Genomic DNA, 24,900 nt, shown 5'->3' on the forward strand with positions numbered 1-24,900 from the left:
CAAAACTTAGCACGTCTTTAAATGACTATAGCTATTGGTGGTGGGGATATGTAAGCTGTATCCTAGTCATTGACTGTTTTTCATCAACAAACGAAGATAAAGATCAGAATGAGCGTCTTAATGGAAATCTTGCATCAAAATTGGTGTCCTGTTAGAAATGAGAGATATGAACGCTATAGTAAGTGTGAACAATACTGGTGTAGAAGATATGAAAGGGCAGTAAGGTGCTGGAGTATGAAACAATAACGGTGAACGCCTGATGCATTTCTGTATATGCATAACAGTCTGGTAAAAACAGGCATAACGTTATATAAATACTACATTCCTGAGTGTGTGACAGTGCCTATGATCACTCCGAGGGTATCACTGTCACCAGAGGCGACCCTAGGCACTGTCACACTCTAATGAATGTAGTGTTGTTTTTTTTATTATACCCAAAGTCAATAGTTAATAAAGTTTTTATATTTGTAACAAATATTGTATTTTCATCAACAAATATAACAGTAAACTATTCAAGATTTAACAATACAGTTAGTGCTATTAACACTGCGAAATGTCATGGCCGTTATCATAATTTAATTGTTGATATTGACGATCGGGTTACCGAACATCTTCTTCGTATCATCATCAGTGATGGTGTCCTTGTGTTTCACTCCCCCGAAACCTTGTTTTTTCATATCAATCACAACTGCTTCGTACGTGTTCGTTTGACGCTTTGATAATTTATCCGTCAATAGTTTATGAAGTCTCACTCATTTCAGTAGTCTCGTTCAACCAGACGCTTGATCACTTGTAATTCAAGAGTAGTCTCGTTCAACCAGACGCTTGGTCACTTGTAATTCAAGAGTAGTCTCGTTCAAGCAGACGCTTGCTCACTTGTAATTCATGAGTCTGGTCAAACACAGTACTTTAAAATTACCATCACCAGAGGGCAGTGTTTTTACTTTCGTTTCCGGACGTTATGTCAACGCAATTAAATTTCAATGAATAATGAAATTAATGAAAAAAATTACCTATACATGCATTCCTGAAGTACCCGTGTATTCACTTTTATCGAGAACAATGTAAGAAAATGTGTCAAATCTCCAGAATAATGCCATATATTTCCATTAAATAAGTCATAATGTAACTAGGTACAAAGCCAACAAGGCTGACTGAAGTGGGAAAAAAGCATGCAAAGCCAGTGAGATTTTACCTGTACACCATTCAAATCACCTTCAAGTTCTCACTCAGGTAATCTGGCTTGACTTGTATCAATAGCCTTGTTAGCTTCATGAATTTTTGTAAAATATCCAATGAAAATACATGAAATCATTATTTTTTAAGCATTTTCTTACATTTTTCTCGTTGATAGTGAAAACATGGATACTTCAGGAATGCATATACAGGTAATTTTTTAATGAATTAAAATATTTAATGTAATTTTGGGCCACTCAAATTCTGACTTCAAAAGTTAAAAAAGGTGTGTCAATGATTTTTTTTACCAGAATCTCGGTAAGCCTCGTTATGATGTCACAAAACGAAAGCACTGCGTTTGACCAGACTCTCTATTCGGCGTAGCTTGCGCAGGCAACAGGAGTCTGGCTGAACGAGACTATATTCGGCGTTACACCGTGGTACTAATCACCGGCGAGTAATACGCGGTAGCGACATGAAGTGCCTGTGGGCCTACATGTGCGATGAATCGCAATGCAAAAAATATTGCGGCTGAAACGAACCGTGCACGCATCTTCTTTGCGTGGTCACTATTTACACTGTCACACACACTGTCACCCGTTGCTAGAGCGTTTGGAATCACCCTTCCATCGACTCAATGTCAAAGCGAGTGTGACAGTGTGAAATGAACAATTTGTTTCTACCAATCAGATTACATGAATTTCATTAGAGGTATGATAATTCCATATATTGAATTTCAAGCATTAACATGGACCTGCCAAAATAGAAACACAAAAAACGGAGTGAAAAATGGGATACACAGGATTCTGTATAAAGTCACCATGCTGCTATGTGTGGGAAAATACTTCAAGCATCAAGGACANAAAAAAAAAAAAAAAAAAAAAAAAAAAAAAAAAAAAAAGAGGGAAGGAACGTTTTATTTTAGTTGACGTAAATAAATGTACCAGAAGTTGGGAGTGATCAATATCCAAAGGTCATTAAAATTAAAACAACATAAAAACCAAGTTGATAACAAGATCTGGTATCTCTCAGACAGAAATGATGAAGGAGGCAGGAAGTAAATGTAGATGTGCTACACAATCATCTTCATCATCGTCGTCGTCGTCATCGTTGTCGTGATCATCAACCAACGCTGATTAAGATCAGAAGGAGTGCCTTAATGGAACAATTTCATCAAGCATGACGCCCTGTTCCTCGTTCGTTATGGGAGATATGGACGCTACAGTTAGTGTGAACAATACTAATGTTGAGGATGTGAAAGGGTATTAGGTAAGGGGGTCTGAAAAAATAACGGTGAACGACTGATTGATTTCTATATACATAACAGTCTGGTTAAAGCAGGCATAACATTTCCTTATATGGAGTTCATACATCAACATGGACCTACCCAAACAGAAAAGTGAACAAAGGGATACACCACATCATGCTAGATCGTAAAGGTCACTGCAGAATGTAGGCTGCCAAAAGAGTCGCATTTTACCTAGTAGTTGGAAAAAGGTGAAATATGGGCGGACAAAAACAGAATAAGATAGAAGGGCGTTTGACATTAAACAAAAAGAAATGAAAAGGAACTTCTTTGCAAGCGGACAAAAACAGAATAAGAAAGAAAGCCGTTTGACATTAAACAAAAAGAAATGAAAAGCAACTTCTGTGCAGAGAGGAGAAACAGGTTACCAACATAAAGAGACTGTAAAGGTATACATTTTTGCGTGTTCGCATTGCAAATCTTTAAACTGTTCATGATGTTGAATGTTTTGCGTTTACAATTTATATATATTTATCATGTATATCTATAATCTAAATAATATATTAATAAATATTCGCATGTTGGTATTTTCGCGCTAATTTTTTCAACGCTTAAAACGCCAATATTTTCACACTGCGAACATTTCACCTTTTATAAGCATTTAAGAAGGAGCATCGACATCGACTGTAATAAAATAGAGAAACAACAGACGGAGTGAGTTGGCTGCAGTCACATTGAGATGAAACTTATCAGAGGTGACATGATGTCAGATCTCCCAAAGGGACACAAGTGAAAGCAAAGTGCAAGCATTGCTCCAAAGCCACACATCCAAAGAAGGCTGCAGTAGCTTCATAAAGAGGGACAACAGGATTCTACATAAAGTCACGTGACAGCTGTGTATTAGAACATATTTAAGGTTCAAGCATCAAAGACAAAAATGAAACCATCATGCAAACAAAAATAGATGGAAGGAACGTTTAAGACAGTTTAATAAAAAGAAGACCCTAATAATATGACAAAAGTTGCAAGTGATCAATATCCAGAGGACATTAACAATTGGAAAGTTTAAAGACCAACCAAACAACATGATCTGGTAACTGCCAAACATAAATGATGCAGGAGAAAGAAGAAGAAAGTCATCATCATCACCGTCGTCGTCGTCCTCCTCGTCCTCCTCCTCGTCGTGCTCCTCCTCCCTCCTCCTCCTCCTCCTCCTCCTCCTCCTCCTCCTCGTCAAATATTGCTTACTACTGGAGAACACGAGTACAGTCGTTATGGATACCAGCTTCTATTGAAATCCCGATGTGTGGACATTTTACAACCAGATATATCCTGGCTGGGCGGGATCACCGAAGTTCGTCGTATGATTGCCATGGCATCCGCTCACAATGTCATGGTCATACCACATGGTTCTAGTATCTATTCCTACCATCTACAATACGCCTTCTGTAATTGTCCAGTAACCCCTTCCCGCCAATGGTTTTATTGACCTTCCGGATAAACCAGGATTTGGCGTGACTTTGTGTAAGGATACACTAAGAAGGCCTTATCATAGGAGTGAGGACGCAAGTCGTAAACAGGTGGAGTTTAACATTAACTTTAAACCTCCTGAAAAAGCATTTATGCCATTCTAGCTCCAACTTTTACGATTTGTTACATATATAGATAGAACTTTAACCCAAAAACTGTGTTGACAAAGAATCATGAACGGTGCCCTTTTTTAAGTGCTGAAAGTTGGTGTAAATAAAATTCTGATCTATTGGATTTTTCCTTTCAACACCCCTGGATCTGCTTCTGGAAGTGACTATCTCAATCTTGTGCTCATTTATCTAGGCTTTGAATCTTAATGAAGCGAGTAGACATTGGGAAATATCGATCTGAAAGTTTCGTGTTAAGTGTTTGGAAAAACACACTATAAATTTTGTTATCTGTCTTACTGTGTGTGGAGTCTAATCATATTGTTTTAAAAAGTATATGTCTAATATCTATATCTCCAAAATACACACTGTGTCTTAATTGATAGGTACACGTCCTTGTGCTTGTTAGGTTTTCTGACGTCACCAATTTAGGTTATCGGGATGTTTGCTGAGTAACAAGATTGCAGATATGAAGGCCATCTACTATCAGATATTGTTTGCTTATTTATCGGGGCCGCGATGGCCGAGCGATTAAGGCGTCTGACATTCCGATAACATTAGCCCTCTGCCACTGGGTCGCGGATTCGAAGCATTCGTGGGACAGTCGCCAGGTACCGGTAGCATGTCGGTGGTTTTTCTCCGGGTACTCCGGCTTTCCTACATTACCAAAACCTGGCACGTCATTCAATACCGATAGCTGTTTATAGGACGTTAAACACAAACAAACGAAAAGTATAAGACAATCAACACCATAAAGTCATCAAGGACTGGACAGAAATAAGTCCTTGAACTTTAAAGTGACACCAAACTGAAGTATAACAACCTTGACACATCGGCAGGAATATCGACCCGAAGCATTATTCTGACTACGGGCTTACTAGGTTTGCCTATGCAGATAAAGAGAACGTAGAAGAGGAAAATAAATCAAAGATGAGGACATGAGTGTTCTTATGTGGCTAAAAGATCAGTTTTGGTTTCTCCAGTGTCCCCTAGGCAGAATGCACAAAAAACAAAACCTGGAGTCTGCATTGATGGAAGGGTGTGTATTCCGTCTTTGCGTATTGCAGAGTTATCCTCTCTTGTGAGCAGGTATTGATTGTTACGTCATAGGTTTGTGTGAGAAAATTCCGTCATTTTCTCAAAATTGATGACGTTACTCTTAAAAACCAATGACGTAACAATCAATACCTGCTCACAAGAAAAGATAACTCTGCAATACGCAAATACGGAATAGGATGCTGTGTGTGTGGTATGTGTGTGTGTGTGTTTGGGTTGTGTAATGGTGGGCAGTTCGGTAGGCATATACACATGTACGTTGCATTATAAGGTCATGCAACGGGATATATCGGATACATTCCTCCCAGAAGCTGCAGAGGTATACATAAAAAACCTTACTCGTTTATCGGACGATGATCAAAAGGTTCACTAACATCTATAGTATACAACTATTTTCGTGAATTATTCAAAATATTGATTAATGGATTTCTTGCACCTGTTTGGGATCACACCGACCCTACCCCAACTATACCCCTGCCTCAAAAAAGTATAAATAATAATTAAATATAATAAAAAAATAATCAAAATCGTTGGTCGCTCGATATCGATACCTTTTATATGAAATATGACGATATATTTGCGTCCCATTAAATTTTCGCTCTTGAACTTTTGGGGTGAATACGACACGGGACTGAATCTTCAAGTTGATCTGCTGGCGGCTGAGTATGCGTGCCCATTTTTAACATTGGACAATCCTGTTTTAAAATACATCAGGGCGAATATTTAGAGGACAATGATATTGCATTGTATGTCATTGTAAATTGTATCGTAAAACCAAACATTTCCCTTTTTCGACTTACTGGTTTATTACATTATCTACGGTACGAAATTGAACTGTTCAATTGTAAGACATGTCCGGGTGATTATGTCGTATCTAGGACGATCTGGTTAATCTTATTCACTACACAATTATTTATATAAGAAGGTGATAAACTAGAGTACATTGTAATATATGTATACACATGCCCATATCACTTTGATTGCAGTTATATAAAGCTATCTCAAGGCAGTATTGTCCAGTAACTAGATACATCCAATCTAGTTTGCTACCTCAGTTGCTGAAGAAACACCCCTTCTATCGCATGCGCCATGAGTAGATCATTCCCTAGAATCAAAGCTGTCCGAGCGTACGTAACGGAAGCAAAAGAGGGGGACCAAGGAGCGGACTGTCATGACGTGGACGATAAGCACTGGATCAACGGCTACCCGAACCCCGTTGCCAACCCTATGTCCGTGTATCCACAGTACGCGTCATTCCGGAAGTCATGGGGAATCAACGCTCTTGGCACTATGGTTGTTGAAGTTGAGGCTGAAAACGGCGAGTGTGGGGTTGGAATCACCATCGGGGGAGAACCCGGATGTTACATTGTAGAGAAGCACCTGAGTCGGTTTGTAGAAGGTCAAGATCCGCGAAATGTGGAACTGATGTGGGACCAAATGTTCCGTGCCACACTCAACTACGGACGGAAGGGACTTCCAATCCAAGCCATCAGCGCCGTAGATCTAGCCATTTGGGATTTATTAGGCAAACTCCGCGGGGAACCTGTTTATGCAATGCTAGGCGGAAAAGTGAAGGAGCGACTTCCGGTTTACTGTACAACGGCACGTCCCGATATTGCTCAGAAATTGGGATTTGTCGCATCAAAAATCCCTTGTCCTTATGGTCCGACGGCCGGAGAGGAAGGGTTCAAGAAAAATGTTGAATTCTTCAAAGGATGGCGCGAGAAGGTTGGTCCTGATTTCCCACTCATGCTGGATTGTTACATGGCCTTGACCCCACAATATACGGTAAGGCTAGCCAAGGCGCTTGAACCTCTTGGTCTGAAGTGGATCGAGGAATTTCTTCCTCCTGACGATTATGAAGGATACGAAGACGTGCGGAAAGCCATGTTTGGATCAAAGGTCTTACTTACCACTGGAGAACACGAATACAGTCGTTATGGGTACCAGCTTCTTTTGAAATCCCGATGTGTGGACATTTTACAGCCAGATATATCCTGGCTGGGCGGGATCACCGAGGCTCGCCGTATGGTTGCCATGGCATCCGCTCACAATGTCATGGTCATACCACATGGTTCAAGTATCTATTCCTACCATCTACAATACGCCTTCTGTAATTGTCCAGTAGCAGAATTTATCAATTTGAGTCCCGAGGCTGACAAGATCGTGCCGTATTTCGGAGGGTTGTTTCCTGACGAACCCCTTCCCGCCAACGGTTTTATTGACCTTCCGGATAAACCCGGATTTGGCGTGACTTTGTGTAAGGATATACTAAGAAGGCCTTACCAGAGGAGTGAAGACGCAAGTCGTAAACAGGCGGAATTAAACATTAACTTTAAACCTCCTGAAAAAGCGTGCATGCCATTCTAGCTCCAATTTTCGTGATTTCTTACGTATTTGGAGAGGAGTATTTCCCAGAACAATCGTGTGGACAGGACACCAAGAAAAGTGTTCTGCCAGAAGTGTGTTTCATTATCAAAATTAACATTTTGCCAGGTTTACCACATTTGTGAAAACGTCTTTTCCTTGATAACAACATATTTGATGGCAGTAACTAGAAATACTAAATTCAAATCAGGTATCACTTTATAAGAAAATAATGTAGGACATCTTACAAGCAATTGGCAACCCTTTTACAAAATACTGTTTAAAGTGTACCACAATTAAAGCATACCAGATTGAAAATGAGTTCTTCGGTTGTTTAATATTAGCGCAACACATATTTGTTGGATCTTACATTCGCGTTTTCATTTCGTTGATTCATAGGGTCTGCCTCTATGGTTTCACATCTTTGATTAACCTGATTCAGTTGTTCCATCTGTTCCATGCCCGTGCTACAAACGTTCGTAGATACTTGTTGTCACTATTCCATTGCAATGATACACATTTTCACGGACAGACGATGTAAAATTAATTTATTCATCTAGCTCTACTTGTATTATCTATACAAATACGAATATTTATATCACAGCGGAAGATTTCTTCTCAGAGGAAATCATAGGATTACCGTGAGGTAACCGAAACTGTAAAAACATCCTCTACGATAAATTTTGGTATCTTCAAATTTCTCTTCTTCTTAGTCACATTTACAATGGATGCAGTGAACCGAACCACTCTAATATGACAACTTGCAGTTTGATTTTACTTTTTTTGGAAGGATGAATTGAGCAGCAGTCATTTAAATGAAATGTTTGGGTATCAATTATACTTGCACAAAATGCTAGATTTTGGTTGTTTTGTTTTATATAATATTTGACTTCATGAAAAAATGTCAACATAGACAGTAAACTGCTTCAAGTTGGCATTCAGAGTCAATATGAATGCCAATTGGAAATACCAAATTCAACATGAAACGTTAGCGCAATGCAAATATGCAGTTGGTATTCATATTGACTATGAATGTCACTTAAAAGCAATTAAATGCTAAGAAATTTACCATCGTATGACACATCATCACATTCAGGTGGCATTCATACAGGCTATTAATGCCATCATCTGATTGTTAACGTCATTTATATCATATATGACCTCACAATTGTTACACAGGATACTACTGACCCTCCCATGACAGATGGCTGTTTTATTTATTGAATAAGCATATACGATAAACAACATTATTTCAACTGAAAGTTGAATATTGATTAGAAAATTTAGATTTTTAATAGAAAGATAGAGCCAAAAAATGGTAAGTATAAGCATTGAATTGCATGCCTATGAATGCCAGCTGAAAGCAGATGAAGGCGGGCACATTTACCGTATAAACTGTCCTGTTTCAATCGTTGTGTTTGCTTTGACTAACAGTGTATAGCATATCAGCTTAGCATTTATTCATAGCCAATGTATGATAATCAAAATATTCTTAATGTACAAATATATAAAATATCTGAGATACCTATAAATAAAATAATTGAGACATTTATCATATATCATACATCTTCACGACACATAACGATCCATATCTGATAAACTATATATAGGATATCTAAGCTGAGAAGTATATATGTAAAAAAGCGACAGTACGGACAATAAAACATCTGATATTTATTACGGGATACACCAGAGACGTGCTGTATAGAATGAGTATAAGGCCGCCTTCGTTTAACGTGATCCAAACGGTTGGACCGGTTGAACCGGTTGTATTTGGACCAGAGTTGTTCTTCAGGCGAGCCATTGCATTACAAAGCCTTGAAACGCCTGCATATACTCGAAAACGTAACATTTGAAAACAGACAAACCGGTTGTTCTTGTCCTAAATATCTGGTACTACATATGAAAGCACATACATGTATGACATACATGATTGACGTTGTTCCTAAAACATATGCTAGACCGGCTTTGTCATACATAATAGTATATATATATATATCAACATCTTATATTGATTCCTGAGACAATCCGGGCCCATCGACAAAGGCTACAGAATGTTACCAAGCAATTTCGCTCGATACACTAGAGAAAGCGAGAGTTGGGCGTTTCGATGGCCAGCTGTTCAACCTGATCTGTCATTTCAAGTGTATCCTGGGGCCGGGGACAGATCATCGGGGTTAGAAATGAAGAGCGACTCCATCTGACCACGTGCCACGTATGTATAGAGAAGGGAGGGGGCATATGGAAGAACCGTGACACATTTGACCTCAATAATTTGGTTTGGTTTGTTTGTGTTTTACGTCCTTTTAACAGCTATGGTCATTTTGAACGTGTCAGGTTTTGGTGGTGGAGGAATGCCGAAGTACCCGGAGGAAAACCACCGACCTGCCCCACGTAGGCCTCGAACCCGCGACCCAGTGGTGAAGGGTTAGTGGTACATGTAGCAGAATGTCAGACGCCTTAAACACTCGGCCATCGCGGCCCATGACCTTATAACCTTGTCCTTGGTTGAATATGTAACAATATTAACCAATATATAACTGGCATCCAGTGCGAAAAGGGATGTAGAACCCCAACCAATATATAACTGGCATCCAGTGCGAAAAGGGATGTAGACCCCCAACCAATATATACATGGTATCAGTTTTCCTCCCAAGCTCGAAGGGTTGTACAATTGCTAATCCCTCTTCCATGTCTTTGCAGTTTCCTTGCCATCTGTTTTTGGATTATTTCAAGTTTAGCATTGTCCTATCAAGTATGGTTCCCAAATAATTGATCCGTATACCAGGTTTGATCTCACAAGAAGTGCACACCTATACATTTTGTTTCAAAATTTTTATACGGGAGATTCTGCGTGCTCAAAATTAAAAACATAAATTATAAAATGTGTGTATAACAATATAAAATGACATGTTACGAGTTGTTCCCTCAGATGAAATCATTGGATCTTAGATTTAGGAACAGTTTAGAAAAGTCACTGGTTAGAAATGTTAAATTCAAGCAAACATATAAAGTCCTGTCGTATATACGTCTCTTATTTAGGTGTCTAAAATCGAGAGTATCCCTTTTAGAGAGTAGGTAAATATACAGATGTCAACATTTCTCCATTTGGATATTACTCAGGTTGAGCACAATGATGTAGAATTGTGTACAAAAATATTTTAATCTAAGGACTCTATTTTTTTTATGAAAATGACAAATTGTATCACCTCCATTGCTTACAGTGTGTATGTAGAGTAGCTATAAATAGCACGCAGAAAAAAAATCATGCTTACCTGTCACATTTGTACTGGATGGTCCCATTGCCTACACACTGAAGTCAATGGAGAGTAAAGTCAGTGATACAGTTTGTCATTTTCACATAAAAAAAATAGAAGTTAGAATTGATAACTTTTTGTGTACAAATGTACTCCATTGTGTTATATATTGGATTTACATGTAGTTGAAAGAATAATGCCCTTGTTTGCTCCTATTGTTCAAAATAACCAGATACGTATAATACATACGTTTCTGAAATAACTTTTAATTTTTATATCCTTTATTCCCAATTTCAGTGATAAAGTTGTTACTCAAAACGGTAATTGTTTCCCAAATGCAGGATGATTATCCATATTTGTATGCGCCGTTGTGCCCTGGGGTACCTAATATAAGACATACTTTAGGTAAACCTAAAAAGTATACCTAAGGTACTTTTTTACTGGCAAGTTCGGGCCCCGGGGTAAGTCCAACCACCCTTGATATTTTTGGTCTGGAGCAAATATTTAAAATTTTGAAGATCTTATTAGCAGTTCAGTTGACTGGGCGGGACATTCACATGAAGAAGAGACAATGAAAACTCAAATATTAGACTACTAAAACAGAGAGAGTTACTTTTGGATGGTAGAAAGAAAATCATGATCTCACTTCTTTCTGGGTTTGCAAACTATCTGTAAACCGGATTGCAACTTGTATTATGTAATACATGTCTCACACTGACAACTACAAATGTTGACATACATAAAAAACGAGCATTGACTTCGTGGGTTTTTTTGTACATATAATACGCATTTCATCAATTTGGGACAGGTTCGGACCATGCTACTGGTGCAAGTTCGGCCCAGGCAATAGATGGAAAGTTGTGAAATTGGCGGGAAAATCTGAGCTTATATATCGTGGTCCGAACTTGCCACAACAAGCTTAATGCGGGGCACGATTGGCCATCCAAACTTCTGACCAAAAAAACCGGTTCTGTATCTATTGTATCATCCTTCCAGACATGTAATGCATTGGGGGAGGAGTGCGCAGCGACTAAGTAGCGCTGGAAGGTTTAATAATTCTTCAAATCTACGGACGTATTTCCGTTTTGTTATTATTTTTGAAATGTATGACATTTCTCTTTCAAATAGTACATATAGATTTTGACAAGTTCCATTGGCCGAACGTACTCAGTTTTTAATAAGAATAAACTCTATTCGGTAGTACATGTAGTTGTACAGTCGAACCTCGTTATCTCGAACTCTTTTAACTCGAAACTTCATAAGTAAAACTTGACGGACTTGCAAATACAAATGCAGATCTGGAAAGACTTTGCCAAGATCTATCCACATGCATTTAATCACCAGGCCCGTACGCGTCCATATTTAATAACGAATTCACAATATGGTCCAACCGTTCTGATCGCGTTTAAAAACAAAAGCATTACGTTTTTCTGAAATAACTCACTCTATTTTTGTAAGCGTGTTTGCTATATTGATTACGTATATCATTTATTGATGATTATAAGCATTAACTATTAATAAAACCAACAACTGTTAGTGCTATTATATCCCAACAGCAAATTTCATACCACATTTATGAACCCTCATCACTCGAATACTCGGATAACTCGAAGTTTTCCCACGACTCCCGTCGACTTCGAGATAACGAGTTTCGGCTGTAGTTATAATTCTTGGGATGTACATCTCTTCGAGCCAAACCACAAGGCGTTATTTCCTTAATTGTACACGCATAACGAAGTTTTCCCGCGACCCCACAAAGTAAACAAATGTTAAAAAAGTCATTTTGCATTACACTAGGGCCTAACACAGCTAGTACGTGATTCCCTGATTCATAACGTTCCTCGGTGTACTTTCACTTTTCATTAGTAACGTGACCAGTCAGGCAGACGCTCAATACGCAACGTTAGCGAGACATCCAAAACAAACATCTACAAGACTCGAAACACAACGCCTCCTTCGCTAATTCACAACAATAAACAGGTCGTAGCATTTAGAAGCTGAAGCCCGGGGTTTCTGCTTAGGGAAAAGCGCAGGCAGCAAAGGTGGGACCTATATACTATAATAGGTCTCTGATGCAATGCATTGTTTATTGACAGATTTTTTTTCTTCTTCCTGCAACTGCTTCTACGTGTACAATATACATAGCTTGCCATGTGCATACATTTTTTCACTAATTCAGTTCAGTAAATGTGACCGAGTCCAGTCAGAACAAACTCTCTTTACCCCATCGTTGTGCCTCTAAGTAATCTTTATCATTACACATGTGTGCTATATTTTTTCCTTTCCATGAGTCCCGACAGAATTCTTAACATGTGTTGAAAGTGGTCATTATGTCTAGTATTAGAACTACATTTGTAGAACTAGAAGAAATATACTTTAATTATGGCACGGAATAAGATTAGTCTATCTACATATGAGTCTGTGATCATGCCAATATTTTCCCAATTAATAGTAATACCTAAAAATTAAACTAACCTTACTTTGAATTGAACTGTACAGTAAATATTGTTGATTTCTTTGGGGAGGACAATTTTCCTTGACCAGAAATATTTTCATCAAGTACACAGTATGCAAGTATAAGATAAGTGAATAATTTGAAGATGACAATTGTGTTCAGAACTACATTGTAGGATGATATTCATACTTCTGCAAGACATGAGTCTGTGATTGAATACTGACAGAGTTGGATGGTGAGTTACTGTCTCGGAGACTCTCCAAACTTGTGTCATTAGATTTGGCCAGATATGGGAAATACATGTAATTAAGGCCCATCAGTTGATGATTAATATTGACTTACATTTGTATACACTCATTAATATGGGGGATTCCAATGTTACAGATAGAAGAAGCTGCAAATAACTTGCTGAACACAGGAAAATGCAAGGTAAGGTCATGATTAAACATCAGTTGTTACAAAATGTACGTGATGCTTAAGTATGTTGTGATTATGATCCTACCTTAAATATGTAGGGCAGATGCAGAAACAGAAAGAAGAGAGTGGGGGGTTGGGGAAGGAGGAAGTGAGGGGATGCCCTAAACATGGCTTGAGAAGTTGAGAGGTACATGGTTCCTGAAGAGGAATTTTCCATTTGTTATCAACTTTAACTAGATATGTTAAAAACTGTTGTTTATCTTTGGCATTTCGGACATTTCCTTTTTGTTTTTTGTTTGTGTATAAATGATTTGTTCCTTTTAAAGAAAAACACATTAAGTGTGATTAAAAACTTTTGTGTCTTCCGGAAAACAATGGATAATTGGAAAACTTGAAACACATATTACGTCGCAACTCTTTAAACATGTTTCTATTTTGTTATTTTATTATTTCAGAGCTGACTGTCAAACGATTGTAAAATCCTAATTTTGTCAGAATAAAATCTATGTATCTATTTATATTAGGCTTAACAACTTTCTGGAGAGCTCTTCCTTATTTTCTAGGACTCCAGTTTCATTTTTAAAGGTAACCAAAACTTCTTTTCAGGTTCAGTCATGATTCTCCCCCTTGTTATTCTTGTCATCATCGGCACAATTTGGGGCCTTGACAATGGCCTAGCAAGAACCCCCCCTATGGGATGGATGTCATGGGAACGGTTTCGATGTATTACAGATTGTGATACTTACCCAAAACAAAGCATCAGGTAAGGCTTAGGTCAGCTTATCAGAAAGGCTATACATGATTACAGGTAAGTTTTATTATATGTGTAAAAGGAGGAAAAAAATAAATGACTGGACGAGGATTTGAATCAGACCTCCGACGTCTAGACACATTCACCAACAAAGCTACCTCGTCACCAATGCTACATTCCTCCCTCCTTTTTTAAGTCTTTGCCCCAAAGGTAACACTTTATACAATGAGGAGGTAGGGGGGCTAACTTATGAAATTACAAAAATCACCAAACATATTATTTGGTTTTTGAATATGGGATTTAAATTTGGTTTTTGATACCTGCCCATGAAGTAAAGAGGGTTTATATATAGATGCCTTGTTTTTTTTGTCAATCATTTTGTTTTCATCCGATGGACAAGTTATCCTAACAATGAATAGAGTTAGTTTGAGTGCGATAAAATTGTAGGGTCAAAGGTAAAAACGAGGGTTGGTCCGGATACCTAAAACAGACAGCAAGATATTCAGCAAATTGCATGCTATGGTGAAGGGCTATCATTTGTTCAAACTGATGTCCATGACCTTCTTTCAAGGTCATAGAGATCAATTGTGACAATTGATAGGATAAGAAGCATACTGGAATGAAGGGCAATCAAGTTTGTTCATATAAATGACCTTGACCTTTTTTGAAAGGAAAAAGGGAAGTATGTGTTAATACATTTTTAACATTTTTTTGGTGATAACTGAGATGTTTGGGGACATGATATTTAGCAAGTAGCACTCTGGGTTAAAGGTCAAGTTGTTCACTTCAAATCCAGAACCTTGATTCACTTTCAAGATTATAGTGGCCAAATATATGGAAAAAACAAGTTGAAGTCTTCCAAAAAAGATTGCTTGCTTTCACATTTGTTGAAGTAATTTGACGTTGATTTAATGAAGGTGACAATTCCTGAAATATCCAGGAAAAACCTGATCTTTAGTAAAACTGTGTTTGTGTCTGCAGCGAACAGCTGTACAAGGACATGGCTGACCAAATGGTGTTGGAAGGTTTTGCCGCTGCTGGTTATGAGTACGTTAATATTGATGACTGCTGGAGTGCAAAGGAGCGTGATGAGAATGGACGTCTCCAAGCTGACCCGAAACGATTTCCAAGTGGAATAAAGGCTTTAGCTGATTATGTAAGATACTTTGTCATTTAAATAATTTGAATACATTCTTGTATTATGTTGAAATATATGAGGATTCGAAAATGTTGAGAAAACAGATTTAACCCCTTCCACTCCTAGAGACCTATTATGGACTTGTCCAAATCAAAGGATATAAGAATCTATAGAGGTTAATCAGGGGTGAAAGGGCTAACAAAGGCCACTTCAGCCTGAATTAATGATTTGTCAAATATTTTNCATAGTCCTACCCAATGGAATGTCAACAGTTAATTCATTATTCTTAAAGCAGGGGATATATATATATATATGTATTCTGCAAATGTTTGTTTAAGATATCATAGCAAAGGGATTAAAAAAAATCCTACACAACATCCCAATGTTTTGGGTGCTAATTGCATAGCTGTCAAACCTCCCTCATTAGGAGGGGGACTCCCTCATTTTGACCAAAATTTACAAATCACCCTCAAAACTTCCTCATTCAAGTCCAAACTCACACTAACTCAAGATCTACATCCTGTGGTCAAATGATCTCCTAGTAACTGCAGGGTGTGTGTAATGATCGTAACAGGTGTGTCTGAATCAAAGGACTGCTTTTAGGAGTTATTTTAATACGGGGAGAATAATTTGAGCATAGTACGAATAGTCACGTTTCACACACTTTCCCTCTCATTGGAAATGTAGAGTGAGGGAAATCTTGGTTTCCAAGGTTGAAACCTATGTAATTGATTTTGGATTTAGGTTCACAATAAAAGCCTGAAGCTAGGGATCTACGGGGATTTCGGGACGTTTACATGTGGAGGTTATCCGGGCAGTAAATTCTACATGCAGGAGGATGCGGAAACCTTCGCCTCATGGGGCATTGATAGTCTCAAGTTGGACGGTTGTTACACTAGCAGAGGAGACATACCTGTAGGTAGGTAATTATGGGGAAATGGACATGAACTTATATCAACATAACAAAGTTAGTGATTTACCTATTTTTGAAAGAAAACTTTTAAATGATTATCTCCCTTGTGGAACTAATTACTGTATACCAGGAAATTTTCACCACAGTTCAACATTCGGCTTTTTCGCCTGCAATAATGACAGCGAATTTATTCGAACAGTGCATGTTTAAACACAGCATACTATAAGAGTCATTACATGTGAAGGGTGAAAATAATGCTGAGCTTTTATGGATTTTGATAGTGAAGGTTGGAAGGATTGACTGGTGCTAAAGTTTGACTGGTACTAAAGTTTGACTGGGCTAAAGTTTGACTGGTGCTACAGTTTGACTGGTGCGAAAGTTTGACTGGGCTACAGTTTGACTGGTACTAAAGTTTGACTGGGCTAAAGTTTGACTGGTGCTAAAGTTTGACTGGTGCTAAAGTTTGACTGGGCTGAAGTTTGACTGGTACTAAAGTTTGACTGGTACTAAAGTTTGACTGGATGAAACTTTGACTGATGCGAAAGTTTGACTGGGCTAACATTTGACGGTGCTAAAGTTTGACTGGTGCTACAGTTTGACTGGGCTAAAGTTAAACTGGGCTAAATTAAACTTTACGAGGTGAAAGTTTCCCAGTATACAGTATTTAGATCATGCATAACAAGGTCATGTATTTCACGCTGTGATAATTTACGATGTTGTATTACCCAAAAAAGCTAGATCTCCTGTTTGGCTGGAATTCATCAGGTGTTATATATCCACTGATCAAATTGATGAATTGAAAGAAAAATGGATTCCAAATATTTAAGAACTATTTGACATCTAAATGGTTTCTGACTTCTAGAATGCATGTCTGATATATATGTAGGTTACCCCATCATGGAGAAGTTCCTGAATTTGACAGGAAGGCCCATTCTGTACTCGTGTAGCTGGCCTGCATATCTACCGAACGTATGTATAATGTAAACTTTTTAGCCCACCGTCATCAGATGGTGGACTGATCAAATTGCCTTTCGTCCGTGGTCTATCGTCCATAGTTTGTTGTCTATCCGTTCTTAAACGATTCTTTTGAAAGCTATTTCTCAAAAAGAACTGAACAAATCTATCTTAAATTTTATAGGAAGGTATATTGTATGTATGTTTGATTTTTGGACTGATTGGAGAAACAAAATGGCCACTTTAAGGCAGCCATCATGGAATCGCTATTTTTTATAAGAATTAAAAAATGAACAATGACCTCACTTTTAAGGGACATTCTCAAACCCAGTGGTATGGAAATCTTAATCAAAAGATATCATAAGATACCTGTTATTTGCTTATTTTGTTTATGGCCTTTGCCTCTAGCTTAGGGAAATGTGGCAAATTATTATCCAGATGTGTATAGCTTTAGATTTGTTAAGTTCAAAACTGAAATCACTCCTGAGTGGTCAAATTTTAAGTAATTGTATATGGATATATATCTTTGAGAATCTTTGAATAGGTGTCAATCGCAACAAGCTCAGGATAAGTTGAATTTTCTTTATTAAGATACGTCATTTGAGAATCTTTGTTTCAAGGGAAGTTTGGTAGATAATGAGACTACACCGTATTTTCCAGAACTACCATGGTCATTAAGGATCCCTGACCCACTGCACTGCCGTTTTTCCTATATACAGTAACCTCCCCTTAACTTCCGTTTGGATATATAACTGTAGCACATGTGGGCTTATACACTTTTGTTGTCCAGGTAGCTCAATTAGTTTCAGCAATGGTACTCTTACAATCTGAAGTCCAGGGTTTGAATACCACCAGAACATTTTACACTCAGAACGCAAGGTATACTTTTCTTTTCAAAATTGATTTATCAAAGCTACATATATATAGTCATGACGGAAAAATCAGTTTCAAATGCATACTATTATTTTTTTGGTAGTGGTACAGGAATCCTTAATTTAAATTTGTTTATATTGGGACTCGGGAACTAATAAAAGGCTGACGCCAGCAGTTTACATCATATAAGTAAAATTTCAATCAGGTGCTGACATGTTATCATGCTGTCCATTTGTCTGTCTAGTGTACCGGTATATAACCTTGTGAATACAACTAGTCCCACATTGTGTGTGTGTGATGCAAATCTTACGATCAACTTATCTTAAAATGGGACTGTTGTGTTAAATTTTATAAAATCTATTATAGTTTCTTTTTCAACCTAATAACAAAATTTGAAAAAAAATGTATGGGCAAAGGGAGACAATTCTATTAACACGCGCCTTTACTTTTTGCCAGTTTTACTATTTCAATGCATGCAAGAAATTATTTCAGCTTTGCTGAGTAATAAAGTGCAATTGTAGTTTTTTTCTTGTAATATATCATTATTTTGATATGTATTTTGTTACAAGAATGCATGGCACTAGATATCTAATTAAGAAAAAGAAGAAAAAAAAGAAAATTCCTTGAAATTCTTTTAAATGCTCTATTGTTGAAACATTACAGTTGGAATATCAGTGTTATTCACAATGGAATTAATGCAGCATCCTAAAGATGCAGAAAAATCCTCATGATCAGTGACCCCTAATGTTGCTCTGGTAAACAAAGGGATATTGCAAAAAAACAATTAATGTTTTTTCACAGCCAGATTATGAGGCCATTGCTAAGAGCTGTAACATATGGCGGAACTATGGAGACATACAAGATTCCTGGAGTAGCGTGGTGTCTATCATCAACTTCTATGGCAAAGATTCTGGTAACTTTAGCAGTGTAGCGGGACCTGGACAATTCAACGATCCAGACATGGTAAGATATCCTCAGAGACTAATGTTGTTATCGTGTTTATCTAAATCCAGTTGTCATCACTATATATATAAATGTACTTTGCAATTTGATAAACTTCCCTCAATAACTCATTCACCCCTGAAATTTCATAATGAACTATTCCAACCTTGGAATTGGGAGAGTTCAAATGACTCTTCAGGGGTGAATGAGTTAAGAATACTTTATTTATTTTATGTTTTCCCTTTTTACATCGCCAAACTCTGGATAATGCCAACATTTTGCTTGGCAGGAGGCGGTTAAGTGAGGTGTAACTGTATGCAGTTCTCTATTGCAGCTTATCCTAGGAGATTTTGGGTTGAGTTACAACCAGCAGCAAGTTCAGATGGCCATGTGGTCTATCCTAGCCGCACCTCTACTTATGTCAAACGACCTTCGCAAGATTAAGCGCGATTCAATAGCTTTACTGCAGAACAGGGGCGCCATATCAATCAACCAGGACCCACTTGGAGTCCAGGGGAGACTAATCAGCACGGTAATACATTCTTACTGCATTAAATATTACAGAACTGACTTTTGTCACGAGGGAGAATCTCAAAGAGAGAGACACAATGAAAAAGATTGAAGGGTTTAAGATTCACCAATTTTTCTATGTAACAAATATGAATGATTTGGTTTGTTATTGCTCAATATCCCATTACCAGCTATGGACATTTAAGGATGAGCCAAGTTTGGTGGTTGAGGAAAACCAGAGTCCCAGGAGAAAACCCACTGACCTTGACGACTGCCCCACATAGGCCTCAAAACCTTGATCCAGTGGTGAAAGACTGGTGGTCGTAGACAGTCAGACGCCTTGACCACTCAGCCAACACAGCCCCAAATACGAATGAAATTTTCTGATGGAATAATGAATAATCAATACATTCACAAAAAATTTAATGTCTACCTTTCGACATTAGCATTAGGCCATTTTAATGAAATTGTGATATGGTCCTAGATATAGTGAAACATCGTCATTGAAACATCTAAGATTCATCAGTTTTGGAATATGTGATATCTGCTTCTATGACATCTCAAAGTTTATTACACATGCCGCAATGCTTCAAGACCAACTGGTCCCTTTGTCAAGCTATGACTGAATGAGCGATTTGTATTTTTTACCTGTACAAAGTAGCAACATGACAAAATTGTATATTGAGTCTAGTCACATAAAAAATATACTATTTTGTCACATCATTGTACAGGTAAAAAATACAAAACACTCACCCAGTCACAGCTTGACAAAGGGACCAGTAGGTCTTGAAATGTTGTGACACATTTAATACGTACATTGTTTGTATAGAGAGTAAAACTTTGATGTGTCATTGAAACAGTTATGGATAAGAGATATTTTCAATGTAGCTATCCATGCAATTTATGTATCAACCTTTTGCTAAAAACAGAATTTAGTTGTCAAGAAATTTCTGTTGTTGAGTACCTATAAAGTTATGATAATCTATCTAATTTTGTTGTTTTACAGAAAGGGAAAATTCAATTTTGGAGTAAACCAATAACACCAAAGGGAAATTATGCATTTGCAGTATTGAACCTTGCAGATGGAGGGTCAGAAACACTGGTGAGTGTTTGGAAATTGTCTGTAAATGTCTGATATATTTTACGAAGTATGTATTTTGTGTTAATTTGCATAGAGATTTGGAGTCAGTCATGATTACAGATACATCTTTTATATTCATTTAAAGCAGATACCTCATAAATATTCATTTAAAGCAGATACCTTATAAATATTCATTTAAATCGGTAGAACTCATAAATATTCATTTAAAGCAGATACCTCATAAATATTCATTTAAATCGGGTAGAACTCATAAATATTCATTACTATCAGGTAACTCATAAATATTCATTGAAATCAGGTAGCTCATATATATTCATTGGGACATATTTAAATAATCAATATAATGTATATTGAATTGTATGTAACTATTGTAAAAATAATTGTGTGGAAGGAAACAACATGGTGATAATTAAAAGTACAGTATATAAAAAATAATAAAGAACTGATTCAAGTAGTACTGACGACTGATATTAATGACCAGTAAATAAAAATTGGTCATGAAGATGATATTAGATAATCATGCGTCTAAATGATTCAAAAACTAAAAAAGAAACAAGGAAATATTGTTGGATGCTTTTTGACTAAAGCTTCTCTTGTGATTTTATAAATTAGATGTCACCTGCTGTTGATGAATCAGGTATCTTACAATTTGGCATAAAAATGTCTTAGTCTGTGAAAGATGCAAAGCAGGCCTAGGGGTAATAATTATTTAAAGAAAAGTTCCACAATACACAATTACTATCTGTTTATTTATGCCTTGATATTGATCAGTTGATTATGAACAATTATGCTTGTTAAAAGGTTTTGATGGGGCACAACTCTACCTCATATCACAATGATGAAAGCCTACTATTTCAATGCAGCAGATATCTGTAAATATATTGTTGCATTTATATTCATTAGAAACATCAACGGTAAAATCCTGTATAACTCTGAATCCCTCTGGAGGATAGTTTGTAGGATATAAATTGCTCTTAATTGGTACATGTATATGGGGCAAGAAAGTAATTACAACAGTACTAGTGTAGAGGGTAGAAGGTTGTCAAATTATCAAAATTCATAGACAGCAAAACAAGAAACAGTTAATATATTATATTGGAACAAAGTTACAAATAAAATAGATAATAAAGCTTATATTTAGACACAATAATTTCCCTGGCTAATGTAAGCCATATAATTTTGCAATAAATAAAAGTCAGTCTGCTAAAGTAGTAATAAGTATTTGATGTTGGTGTACCTACAACCTGTGATTTGGGGCATGTTGTGTTGTTATTTAGTGGTAAATGTATTATAAACATCATTTGTAGGTCCCCGTGAATGGTGTCGCACTTGGAATATTGGACAACCGTGGCTACAACATCAGTGACGCCTTTACTAACAAATATATGGGTGCAATCTACCCAAACAAAAACTTACCCCTGACCGTGCTGCCATCTGGAGTTTTCCTTGGTAAAGCGTTTCTGCTACCCAAAGAACAGTGACACATTCAACAGATGTTGATGCATGTGTTATTCTACTTAATTGGTATAAATTGAAATTGATGATTTTGATCTTATCTGTTACGTTTTGAGTAAGTGGTGTATTTCTTGATGTTAGGGATGTAAACAAATGTTACTACACATTTAGCCCGAGTTTCCTCTGACCCTGACATCAGACTTAGACAATTTGACAGGTAGATATCTAAGTCTAAGTCTGGTGTCAGGGCCAGAGGAAATTCAAGCTTCTACATATTATAACCAGTTACATGTATTACAATTAATATCAGGTCTGGACCAGATATGGGACTTTCAGAGGTAGAGAGTTTATGATTTTGTGTTTAGCTGTGATTCTCAATTAAATACATTTAAAGTGGTCACCAAATTTGGGAAAAATACAAGTTTGAAATGGATAACATGCAACTTAATTGGGTTCGAGATATGTTTGGTGATGCCATACCAATCTGATCTCTCAGAGTTATCTCCCCTCAGCAATCTAATGTGTTTTTGAGTTATAGAAATCTTGATACAACACAGTCCTGGGCCCGTATTCATGAAACCGTTCTCATGCTCAAACTCAGATTCTGTACTCAAGCCTATTTTCTTGTTCCAGTGATAAACTACTAACAAAAGATATTTTGTTATGATTTGGAAAAAAGATTGCAGACATTTCAAACCGAATATTGTTTTAAAGGTTTACACAAGATCTTTTGACCGTGTCACATGATTTAAATGCATAAAAAGAAAGTTGGCTTTAGCACAGAATCCATACTTGAGCAATAGAACGGTTTCATGAATACAGGCCCAGAACTTTAGCAATGATAAGTTAAGCTATTAATTAAGTTATATAATGCTATTGACTCAAATCCTGAGATATGGCTAGATTCTTTCATTGTAGTTATCTATTTCCAGAGGTGTATAATACCCGTAGTTTTGAAATAGTGAATGAATTAAGTGTTCATGCAGTTTCTTCTTTTTTTTTAACACAATCTTTATCTTTCACTAAGTTTTCCAAGAAAAGTTTATCTAATAAAAGTTAAATTTGAAACCATGGAAAGCTCTGTATATCACTCACATATAGGTAGAACACATACACTTACTAGGAAAATATAAATTTGTACTTATGTACTTTTCATGAGAATTTCTATAAAGAGAAATACATTATGCATACATATTTAATGTATTTGCAGATTCATCACTTCAACAATAAAGGTATTTTCTTTTTCTTATTTGTGAAGGATGAATCAGCAATTACAATGAGGGAGGGATAGATTTGTGAACATTTGTTGACTATATTGTCTTAAATGAGAAACCATTCCAATGAAACACTGACTACGGGACATTTTCATGGTCGTAAATTTTTTGCCTTTTTCGCCCTCCGTAATGATGGTAATTTTATCATTATANGGGGGGGGGGGGGGGGGGGGGGGGGGGGGTAGATTCATTATTGGTCAAAAATGGAGTTTATTGTTGAAGGGCGAAAATTTGACTGAGCGAAACATTCCGGGTATACAGTGAACTGTAGTTGGATTTGCTCCAATATGTTGTAACATAAATGAATGCTTGTTTTTGTCAATGATCTTATCGTTAATATATACTGGTATTCATATAAGGATTGACCTTCATTTCGATGGCGTACATGTATATGGTGGTATGAACGCAACGGATATATTCTTATGGTGCACGTTATATCTTTTATTCAAGACATATATTTACATCAGAATGCTACATACTGTTATCTTGCTGAAGCGTGAACAGTGCCTTATTTGAAACAAGTCTCAATCTGCGAAGACTTTTTTCACTGCGTATATGCTAATTTATATGCAGTCAGAGCTTGCTTAGCTGAAAAAGGGGAATGTGAATACATAAAAATATTTTGCAACCATTTGCATTTGTTTCATATTGCTAATACTATTGAACATTCCAGCCACACTTAAATTTTATTTTATCAACTTTATAATATTTTCTTCACCTCATTTCCTATCTTTGTCTCATATTATGTATTATGAAGCGGAGTAAAGATCTTTTATTTTGTTGATTTTTTTGTATGTATACATATTTTTTTCTATGAGTTAGGCAATATTGTGTTTATGATTTGCAATGAAACAGATATATAGATCTACATTATGTTGCATAATTTGACTCCGCCTCCTTAATTACAACCAAGATATAAATGCAGAAAGTTTTACAGCTATAGGATATCTAAAAGTAGCTTTGCTTAAAAAAGAGATTTTTTGAAGGAGGGGGTCAATGGATTCCAGTCATATTAGCATACTACATGTTTGTAAAAAGTATTTATTTACTTTCTTTCATGGTTCTCATGGTTGGATTTGGCCAATGAATATTGATACTCAGAAATATGAACAAATTAAACTTATTCAAGTTACAATCGCACAAACGTGTTGAAAAAAAGTTTATTTAACATAAAACACAACAGTGATTAGCCATGAATATCCAGAAATGTTTCATACTGTACATTGCATATTACCATGTTTCACCAACCTTTTTTGTCCACCCAAATTGTATTTATATAAGGCTTGTATATGCTCAAAATGTATGTGTGATATCAGATCTGACTGTATTTATATCTCAGATGATACCCACTGGTCACTTCATGTACTTGCATCTCAG

General features: G+C 36.8%; 2 protein-coding genes across 4 annotated transcripts; both read left to right on the plus strand.

The window, feature by feature from the left end:
* Positions 1–6,093: 6,093 nt before the first annotated feature.
* Positions 6,094–8,323, plus strand: LOC110459252 (L-rhamnonate dehydratase-like). The gene has a single exon (XM_021511421.1). It carries the CDS (start codon positions 6,205–6,207, stop codon positions 7,483–7,485), a length of 1,281 nt encoding a protein of 426 aa, XP_021367096.1. The 5' UTR covers positions 6,094–6,204; the 3' UTR covers positions 7,486–8,323.
* A 1,345-nt stretch (positions 8,324–9,668) lies between these two features.
* LOC110459235 (alpha-N-acetylgalactosaminidase-like) lies at positions 9,669–23,669 on the plus strand. 3 transcript variants are annotated; one of them, XM_021511398.1, is made up of 10 exons: positions 9,669–9,697; positions 13,579–13,623; positions 14,218–14,374; positions 15,344–15,518; positions 16,245–16,419; positions 17,300–17,382; positions 19,042–19,203; positions 19,517–19,714; positions 20,699–20,794; positions 22,102–23,669. In XM_021511398.1, the coding sequence occupies exons 2-10, from the start codon at positions 13,617–13,619 to the stop codon at positions 22,273–22,275; spliced, it is 1,227 nt and encodes a 408-aa protein (XP_021367073.1). In that variant the 5' UTR covers positions 9,669–9,697; positions 13,579–13,616; the 3' UTR covers positions 22,276–23,669. The 3 variants fall into 3 exon arrangements, with proteins under 3 accessions (XP_021367073.1, XP_021367071.1, XP_021367072.1); XM_021511396.1 differs by lacking the exon at positions 9,669–9,697 and adding an exon at positions 12,658–12,781; XM_021511397.1 differs by lacking the exon at positions 9,669–9,697 and adding an exon at positions 13,369–13,429.
* The last annotated feature ends 1,231 nt before the right edge of the window (positions 23,670–24,900 follow it).

Source organism: Mizuhopecten yessoensis, unplaced genomic scaffold, assembly GCF_002113885.1.
Source record: "Mizuhopecten yessoensis strain PY_sf001 unplaced genomic scaffold, ASM211388v2 scaffold9987, whole genome shotgun sequence".
Lineage (NCBI taxonomy): Eukaryota > Metazoa > Mollusca > Bivalvia > Pectinida > Pectinidae > Mizuhopecten > Mizuhopecten yessoensis.